The sequence below is a fragment of the Herpailurus yagouaroundi genome, unplaced genomic scaffold (assembly GCF_014898765.1).
Source record: "Herpailurus yagouaroundi ecotype Mexico unplaced genomic scaffold, PumYag 208, whole genome shotgun sequence".
NCBI classification, from domain to species: domain Eukaryota; kingdom Metazoa; phylum Chordata; class Mammalia; order Carnivora; family Felidae; genus Herpailurus; species Herpailurus yagouaroundi.
Window position 1 is genome coordinate 11,182,159 of NW_024412439.1, and position 9,337 is coordinate 11,191,495.

The window sequence follows — 9,337 nt, forward strand, 5'->3', positions numbered from 1 at the left end:
CCAGGCCTGGTGGGCAGGGCCGTGAGGGGGTGTGGGGGACCCAGGCCGGCTCTCCTGGCTGCCCAGTTACAGCCTGGGGAGGGCGGGGGTGTCGGCAAAGAAACACCACCCAGAAAAAGTGTTTCTGGGGAAGGGACCGGGCTGGGTTTTCCGTGCAGAGCAGCGTAAGAAGCAGCCAGCCGGGCCGGAGGGATGGACTTCGGGGAGGGAGGCCCCGGCTGGCACCTGCCGCAGGGACCCCGGCCCCAGCGAAGCGGGAGTCTGTCTGAGAACCCGCTGTGTTTCACCCACTTTTGAATCGAGCTGACGCTTTCCGTTCTTTGGTTGTAAGAGTCGCCCGTGTTCCTAAGACACGCAAGCTGGAAGGCACATGGGGAGCCCGACCCCTCACCCCGTGCCCGCTTGTGCTCTCCAGAAGGGGCAGGATACGTTTTGAAGGAAGAAATGAGGCAGGGACGGGGCGTGCAGGGAAGGCAGAGGCGGGGCAGGTGATTCCCCAGGTTTCTGCCGGGGGGTGGAGGGACCGTTGGGTGGGCCGTGGGAGGTGGGAGGGGTACACGGGTGGGCACCTGGGCCCCTTGTGTGTGTGTGGAGAGGTGGCTCGCGGTGTCCTGCGGTGACCTGTACCTGGGGGTCGGGCAGCTGGGGGAGCTCCCCGAGTAGGGGAGCGGCCTGCGGTGCTGGAACCTGGGGGGACGTTGCCGAAGCTCCCTCCTGCTCCCCTGACCGCTCCCCTTCTCCCTCAGACCCCCCACCTGGTGAACCTGAACGAAGACCCTCTAATGTCCGAATGTCTGCTGTACCACATCAAGGACGGCATCACCAGGTAGCGTTCGCCCCACAGTCTCCGGGGCCGCCTCTCCTCTTGGGGTGTGGCTGCAGACAGATGGCCACGCTGATGACTCCCTTCCCTGGTGACCTTCCTGGAGACACCCCAGGTTTCAGGACAGCTACCTGCACGGCCCAGGTCGCCCTCCAGGCTTCCCGAGAAGGTGTGAGCCTGGTTGCTCAGCGGCCGTGCCCTGTACCCACCACTTCGGGACAGGGATGGGCCTCGTTTGTGGGGATAGATCCCAATTTACTGGGACACAAGGGGGGGGCGGAAAGCTCCGATTGCCGCCTTCTCAGCCCCTGGTGGTGGTGCCTTGGCCTCCCCTGGTGCACCCTGCCTCGCAAGGGGAGACAGGAAGCATGGCTTCATGTTGACGAGAGTGCCCACGCGGCAGTGGGTTCGTGGGTGGCTCTGACCAAGCCCTGGGGCTCGGGGCCTGGGAGGGCACCTCCTGCAGTCAGTGAGAGGGGTGAGGATGTCCCCTCCCCCAACATAAGCATTACGGCTGATGATCGTGGGTAAGAAGTGAGCCCTCGGGCGACCAGCCCCGGGGACGGGTGGGAGGCCCGTGCTGAGGGTGCCCGCCACACTTCCGGCTCCCTTCCCCCTTGCCACGTGACCCGTGGGTAGGACCTGGGCTTTGGAATCAGGCAGGTCCCGTCTCGATCCCTGCATCCGCCCGGGCAGGCTGTGTGACCTTGGGCAGGTGGCTTTATCTTTCCGAGCCTCGGCCTCCTTCTTCGTGAACCGGAATGACCGCTTGGCTCACTGAGATGGGCGAGCTTGTGTTCGGAGGGGATGTGGCGGATGTCTGGCACGCGCTCACAAGACGTTGGCCGTTGCCTCCCCAGGGTGGGCCAGGTGGACGTGGACATCAAGCTGACCGGGCAGTTCATCCGGGAGCAGCACTGTGTGTTCCGGAGCATCCCGCAGCCAGACGGAGAAGGTAACGGCTGAGGGGCGAGAGCTCAGTGGCCGAGCACAGAGGCCTGGGTCGGGTCCCCACGCTGGGACTGTGACTGTGGCCGTGTAAGAGGGGACGTGTCCGTCCTCAGAGCGGCTTCAAGCTCAGGTTAAGCACTAGGAGAGCGTCCGGGGCCCGGCCATGTGCACCCGCCCTGGGAACGAGGTCTGCTGCAGCAGGCGGGAGCGGCGGGGTCCCCACGGCAGACACACGACACTGAAGCGTGCCGGGGGTGGGGGCAGTGAGGTTCTGCTGAAGATGATATCTTGCCCTCGTCCTTGGTCTTGTAGCCTCGGAGAGCACTCTGGTTGTTTCTTACGGAAAGCCGTGTCCGTCTCGGTGGGGTCTCTGAGTTTATGTCCTGCTTCTGTCCAGCTGTGACGGTAGAGGTTTCTGGGAGTTCACTGGCCCACGTGCCCCTCTGGTTCCAAAACTTCCAGACTTTTAGCCCTAATTCAGCCGTAGCAGTAAAAGCTTTGAGGACTCACAAAAACTGAGGGTGGAGGTAGCAGTGCGTCTGATATTGCAACAGAACGGTACTTGTGCGTTTCCGGGTGTGTTTTGAGGTCGCCGTTTTGTTCTTATCCAGTCTTTATTTTTTTTTAATGTTTTATATTATTTTTTGAGAGAGACAGGGTACGAGCAGGGGAGGGGCAGAGAGACACACACACACACACACACACACACACACACACACAGAATCCGAAGCAGGCTCCAGGCTCTGAGCTGTCAGCACAGACCCCGACGCGGGGCTCGAACCCACAAACCGCAAAATCATGACCTGAGCCGAAGTCGGACGCTCAACTGACTGAGCCACCTAGGCAGGACCACCCCGTCTCTGGTCCAGTCATTTTTTTAAAAGGAATAGTTTGGGTGTATGTGGGCCCGAGTGAAGTCGAGCCCTGGGACTCGGGTAGGGTAGGAGGCAGGGTGCCGTCCACCCAAGCACTCGCGGAGCCTGGAGCCTGGAGCGGTGCGCTGTGCCTCAGGGCTCTGAAGGAGGGGCAGGGAGTTGGGGAGCACACGCTTTTTAAATAAGAAAAGACGCTGCCCTGTGGCTTACAGCTCAGGTCGGACACCTGCCTGGCGGGCTGCACTCTGGTTCAGGGTCTGCAGGTTAATGCAGTGGTTTCGGTCTCATTCAAGTCCTCGGTGGCAGCAGGTGCTTCCGGCGTTGGCGGGCCGCAAGCTGTCGAATCAGTTCAGCCCGGTGACTTACGGCCGAGTTCCTGTTCTGTGGTCGCCTCAAGGCACGTGCTAGGTCACGACCAAACCGTACAAGGCCCGCGGAGCGAGCCCAGCCTTGGGAGCTCAGAGCACGTTTGGGAAGGTGACGGGCAGGCAGGGGACGGTTGGTTACATAGCAGTGAAAGCAGCCGATGACCCTGTGCCCCAAAGGGTGGGGTCTGTGAAGGTTCAGTCCGATCCGGTCTCTGTTCTTACGGCGGACTTGAGACTTGAGCAGACAGGCGGGGGGGCGGTGGGCAGCCCAGCCAGAGCTGTGGACGCGGAAGAGCGTTTATTACTGACCATCCAGCTTGTGCTGTTGCGTTGTCTCGCGCAGCTCGCAAGTGAGGGACCCGAGGCTCTCGGGGGTCAGGGGACTTGCCCAAGACCACGCAGCTAGAAGCCGGCGGAGCTGGATTGGAACACTGCTTGGCGGGCTCCAGGGCTGTGCTCTGAGCTCCGCCTGGGTACGGGTGGCTGTGGGTCCGGGAGAAGGCTGGAGCAAAGTCGTCTGCTCGCCCGGCCCCACTTCCCTCCACAATGCTCGTCTCTCCAACTTTAGATTATCTGCTCATTGACTTGTCTGACTTACCAGCTGGAAGTGAGCTCTGGGAGAGCGGGGACGTGGTGGTCTTTTCTAACGTTCATTTACTTATTTTGAGAGAGACCGCGCATGCTCATGAGGGTCAGAGAGAGGGAGAGAGAGAATAACCCCAAGCAGGCTGAGCGGAGTTTGGTCTCACAGACCGCGAGATCATGACCTGAGCCGAGATCAGCGGTTGGACGCTCAGCTGATTGAACCACCAGGCGCCTAGGGATTTGGGTTTTTATCTCCAGTGTATTTCTAAGACCTAAACTAGCGCCGGGCATATAGTGGGGGTGCAAAGCACTCACGGAACGAACAAACGAACGAATGAATGAATTTGGGGCATGGTGGGAAAGGGTAGGGAGAGACTGGTCCCCGTTACAGCCATCCCACCCTCTCTGCCACGTCCTTCTCTTTCCCACCGTCACTACCTCCGCTGCCCCGGAGCTGAGTTGCCTGCCAGCTTTCTTCCCCCGCGGCGTCGGGAGCCCCCTCTGCCTTACATCACTGTTCGCTCTGCTTCCCTTGTCACTGTTAGTGTAAGAACTCAGCTCCACATAGCACTTTGTTTTTCTGTCCCTCAACCATTCCGTAAGGGAGGACTTGATCATCCCAGTTTATAGAAGCCGCAGAAGTCAGGCCATCTGCTCAGTATCCCTCAGCGAAGGCGTGGCAGAGCCTTTGGGACACCAGGGTCCCTCGGTGCCAGCGAGGCGCCAGTCCTCGAGGGCGGGAAGCTGCCTCGTGCTCGGTGTCCCAGTGAGCGGCGGGCTCCGTGGCTTGTACAGAGGACCGAGGAGCACCCTGGCACGTGTTGGAGTCCGGTCGGCTCTGGCTTGTCACGTGGACACCGTGCTCTGCGGGCTGTGGCCCGAGAAGAGTAGTCAGGCGGCAGTTTGCGAAGCGCATCAGACAGCAGCGGGCTGGGGGCCTGCGGGAGGGGTCCAGGCTTGGCGCGGGATAGCGTTCGTTGGAAAGGAAGGAGTGGGCATCGGGAAGGCAGAAGTGACAGCCTGCCTGGACGCGAGGGACAAAGCACTCTGAGAATTACTGTCTTGCTGAGCCGCTGCTGGGGAGGTTGGAGGGGGGGCACTAGGGAGCTTCTACAGAGGCTTCTGGAATTGTAGCTGGGGCTCTAACCCTCCTTCTGCTCTTCCTTTCCTGTGCTGCCTGCCACCAGAGGGGCCGTGGCACCCCTGACAGGTACTGGAGGGCGGGCCTGGGGGCGCGTGCATGTCTTTTGGGGGGACTGCAAGATGGGAGTCTGTGAGCATCACCCCCTCCCCCAAGGGCCTAATGCCCCCCCTCCCTCTCTCCCTCTGCTCAGTGGTGGTCACCCTGGAGCCTTGCGAAGGAGCCGAGACCTATGTCAACGGGAGGCTGGTGACCGAGCCCCTGGTGCTGAAGTCAGGTAGAGGAGACCGTGTGCTGCGAGCGCTCCGGGCAGGCTGGGCCAAGAGGGTCCTGGGCAGAGGTTGCCGGGGCAGCACCCGGAAAGAGGAAGGGACTGGGAAGTGAAGAAGAGGGACCCTGCCCTTGGTTTCTCCCATGGCCCCGGGGAAACGGGAAGAGTGCGCACACTTCTGGGCTCCCTCTGGCTGGCAGGGACAGTGGGCAGGGGCTCAGACTGCCCTCGGGCTTGGGTGGCCGGAGACCTGGCGGCAGGGCTCCTGGGCTTGTGGGCAAGGCCCGGCTCCCCGTGGGCGCGGGGATGGGTTTGCCGCCGTGGGGAGCGAGCCCACCCTTCTCTGCTCCCGTCTCCAGGGAATCGGATTGTGATGGGCAAGAACCACGTGTTCCGCTTCAATCACCCGGAGCAGGCGCGGCTGGAGCGGGAGCGAGGGGTGCCCCCGCCCCCCGGGCCGCCCTCCGAGCCCGTCGACTGGAACTTCGCCCAGAAGGAGCTGTTGGAGCAGCAGGGCATCGACATCAAGCTGGAGATGGAGAAGAGGTGCGGGGAGGAGTGCTCTCTGGACCGCCCCCCTCCCGTTGTCGGGGACCCCACTGCGGTGGCTTCAGAGCCTCATGCTCTTCCCCCCCTGCCCCCCAACCCCAGGCTGCAGGACCTGGAGAATCAGTACCGGAAAGAGAAGGAGGAGGCCGACCTTCTGCTCGAGCAGCAGCGACTGGTGAGGGCTGGCCAGGCATGGGGGGCAGAGAGGTGGTGAGGGCTGGCCAGGCATGGGGGGGCGCACGCACAGAGGGGCACGGGAGGGGGGCAGGGAGGTGGTGAGGTGTGTGGAGGGGCACGCAGGGTGCACGCAGAGGGGCACGCGGGGGTGGGGGGAGGGAGCATGTGTGCGTATAGAGTGTGCAACGGGGGCCCGTGGGGTGCATTGGGGTGCAGAGGCAGGAGACGGCCTGGCGATGCAATAACCCAACTCTGCCTTTGGTTCGTGCTGTGTGAGCCAGAGTGGGGAGTGGGCATGGGGTCGGTGCGTGGCCGTGGCATTTAGGAGGAGATGGGACCGAAATGTGACTCGGGGAGCAAGCTGGGTGCAGGGAATTAGCGTCCCTCCCACGTGAGCAGGGCTTCCTGGACTCGACCTTTGTGATGTTCACGCATCCAAGTACTGTTTGTGCTCTGAGACTGTTCTTTAAGCGGGCCTGCCCTTAGCGCGGCCCCGTGTGCGGACCACCCGCACTCGGCACCGCCGCAGCTCCGCTCGCGGGGCTCTCTGCCAGTCAGTGTTCCACGGGCGCGCGGATTTGCGGGGAGACGCTAGGGCCAGCGGTCCAGACGGGGCGTCTCTGGGGTCGCGGGGACCGGCGGGCCCTGGGGTGTCCTGAGCCCCCTCCCCGTTCTGTGTGTGTGGCCCCAGTACGCGGACTCGGACAGCGGGGACGACTCGGACAAGCGCTCGTGCGAGGAGAGCTGGCGGCTCATCTCGTCCCTGCGAGAGCAGCTGCCCCCGACCACCGTGCAGACCATCGTGAGGCGCTGCGGCCTGCCCAGCAGCGGCAAGCGCCGGGCCCCGCGGAGGGTGTACCAGATCCCCCAGCGGCGGCGGCTGCAGGGCAAGGACCCGCGCTGGGCCACCATGGCCGATCTGAAGATGCAGGCGGTGAAGGAGATCTGCTACGAGGTGGCCCTGGCCGACTTCCGCCACGGCCGCGCCGAGATCGAGGCCCTGGCCGCCCTGAAGATGCGGGAGCTGTGCCGCACGTACGGCAAGCCCGAGGGCCCCGGGGACGCCTGGAGGGCCGTGGCCCGCGACGTCTGGGACACGGTGGGCGAGGAGGAAGGCGGCGGCGGCGGCGGCGGCGAGGAGGGGGCCCGCGGGGCGGAGGTGGAGGACCTCCGTGCCCACATCGACAAGCTGACGGGGATCCTGCAGGAGGTGAAATTGCAGAACAGCAGCAAAGACCGGGAGCTGCAGGCCCTGAGGGACCGCATGCTGCGCATGGAGAGGGTCATTCCCCTGGCGCAGGTGCGGAGGGGAGGCCGCTCGGGTCCTCCCAACACCCCTCCCCCCAGCAGCCCCAGCCCCCCACTAGAGGGCCCCCCTTCCTGCCCCTCCTGGCGCATTCCAGGCTAACGGAAAATGCAGATTGCTGCCCCCGCCCCCCAGAGCCTGTCTTTGAGGGTGACTCTGCATTTGTAATGAGTCCCCGGATGTTTCAGCAGCGCCCCGCACCCCCCTCCCCCATTCGGTCCTGACCGCAGCCCCGCCAGTGGCGGTGGGGTCACCGAGCCCGTTTCTGCTGGCTTTTGCCCAACGAGTTAATCTGTGTCTTCCGTGGGCCAGCCTTCGCGCTGGGCACCCGGGTTACTGGCCGCAGACACGCTGTGCCCTTCCTGCTTGCCCTCTGGGGGCACAGGATGGGCAGGCAGCCCTCGGCCCGCCGGGGGTTATTGGCGGCTTACCGCCCCTACCCGCCCTGCACTTCCAGCCCCAGCAGCTGCTCCTTGACCTTGCTGTGCACCTACCGACTGGAGGCCGTTGCGCCTGGAGCGCTTTCCGCTCACCTCCTTCAGGTGTTTACTTCGGCGATAGCCTCCCGGTGGATGGGTCCCTGCCGCGGCCACCTTCACCCTGGCCCCATCCCCTGCCCGGCTCTGCTCTTTATCCCGGTATACGTGTTTTGATAAAGCACATCATTGAATACATCACATATGCTTTTATGTAATGTACCCGATGTATATCGATGTAAATATTCTACTTTTAAAAAGTTAACTTGAGGAAGAGAGCACGAGCAAGCGGGGGAGGGGCATAGGGCGAGAAGAGAGAAGCCTAAGCAGGTTCCGTGCTCAGCGGCAGAACCTGGGCTCGAGCCCACAACCCTGGGATCATGACCTGAGTGGAAATCAAGAGTCAGATGTTCAGCTGAGCCATCCAGGCGCCCCTAAACATGCTCTTATATTTGACTTCTTATTGAAGCATAATCTACGTACCATTCCACGGTTTTTCTCGTGGATGGATCAGCTGTCTCCCTCCCTTAGATGATGGCAGGTATCACTGACCTTGTATTCCCAGGGCACAGAAGGTATGGGCAGGACTTACCGAGTGCCCACCGGGTCGGGGCATGGCTCTATTCACCCCGCGGTGGACTCACTGAACTCTTACAGCCACCCCCGCGGTGGGTGCCCTTACTGAAGGGCTTTTGCACAGGAGGGGCCTGGGTGCCGAGGCAGGGACAGAAGTGGCAGGCCAGGAAGGGTCTTAGGTCACTCGTCCCCCCACCCCCCCCCCCACAGGCCTGTGCCCTTAAACCACTGTCCCAGCCCCCTTGTCTCCATGCTCCTCTGGGGCCCTCCTGAAGTCTGTGCTCACCGCCCTTCTACCCTCTGCCTCTCTCTTCCTCCCAGGACCACGAGGATGAGAACGAAGAGGCCGGGGAGGCCGCCTGGGCCGCGCCGCCGGGGTCAGAGGCGGTGGAGGAGGAGGCCCCCAGCGAGCGCGCGGCCCCAGCGCGGCCCCCCTCGCCGCCCCTGTCCAGCTGGGAGCGGGTGTCGCGGCTCATGGAGGAGGACCCCGCCTTCCGCCGCGGCCGCCTTCGCTGGCTCAAGCAGGAGCAGTTGCGGCTGCAGGGACTGCAGGGCGCGGGCGGCCGGGGCGGGGGGCTGCGCAGGCCCCCCGCCCGCTTCGTGCCCCCTCACGACTGCAAGCTGCGCTTCCCTTTCAAGAGCAACCCGCAGCACCGGGAGTCCTGGCCGGGGGCCGGGGAGGCCCCCCCCGCACCCCAAGCTCCCGAGGAGGTGGCGCCCCCTCCGGCCGCCCCCGCGCGCCGGCCCCCCAGTCCCCGGAGGTCCCACCGGCCCCGCAGGAACTCCCTGGACGGAGGCGGCCGCTCCCGGGGAGGGGGCTCCGCGCAGCCCGAACCCCAGCACTTCCAGCCTAAGAAGCACAACTATTACCCCCAGCAGCCCCAGCCCTACCCCGCGCAGCGGCCCCCGGGGCCCCGCTACCCCCCGTACACCACTCCCCCGCGGATGAGGCGGCAGCGCTCGGCCCCCGACCTCAAGGAGAGCGGGGCGGCCGTGTGAGTGCCCCGACGGCCGGGGCCGGAGCAGAGCAGATGCCGGAGCCGCCGCTTTCCCGGGAGCCCTGGGCAGGGAGGCGACAGGTGGGCGAGAAGGTCCGAGTAGGTGATGGACGGCGTGGCAGAGGCTGGGCCGGAGGCCGCAGGAAGGAAGCGCGCACGGAGTTGCCAGGAGCAAACCAAAGTGAAGGAAGAGAGGGTGGGGGCTGCCTCGGGGTGCCCCTTGCAGGGGGGGGTCCCACAA

At 64.2% G+C, this 9,337-nt stretch overlaps 2 protein-coding genes across 3 annotated transcripts in view; one reads left to right on the forward strand and one right to left on the reverse strand.

The window, feature by feature from the left end:
• Positions 1-9,063, reverse strand: part of CAMTA2 (calmodulin binding transcription activator 2) — a 44,386-nt gene extending 35,323 nt beyond the window's left edge. Inside the window, exon 1 of the mRNA XM_040453486.1 lies at positions 9,037-9,063. The gene's annotated coding sequence lies outside the window, so the exon portion shown is untranslated. The remainder of the gene's footprint in view (positions 1-9,036) is intronic.
• KIF1C (kinesin family member 1C) overlaps positions 1-9,226 on the forward strand; it is a 19,084-nt gene extending 9,858 nt beyond the window's left edge. For both annotated transcript variants that reach the window (XM_040453489.1, XM_040453488.1), the window contains exons 16-22: positions 747-826; positions 1,684-1,778; positions 4,937-5,020; positions 5,374-5,560; positions 5,666-5,738; positions 6,432-7,040; positions 8,420-9,226. In XM_040453489.1, the coding sequence (XP_040309423.1) occupies positions 747-826; positions 1,684-1,778; positions 4,937-5,020; positions 5,374-5,560; positions 5,666-5,738; positions 6,432-7,040; positions 8,420-9,097 (1,806 nt within the window). In that variant the 3' untranslated portion in view covers positions 9,098-9,226. The remainder of the gene's footprint in view (positions 1-746; positions 827-1,683; positions 1,779-4,936; positions 5,021-5,373; positions 5,561-5,665; positions 5,739-6,431; positions 7,041-8,419) is intronic.
• Positions 9,227-9,337: the final 111 nt, after the last annotated feature.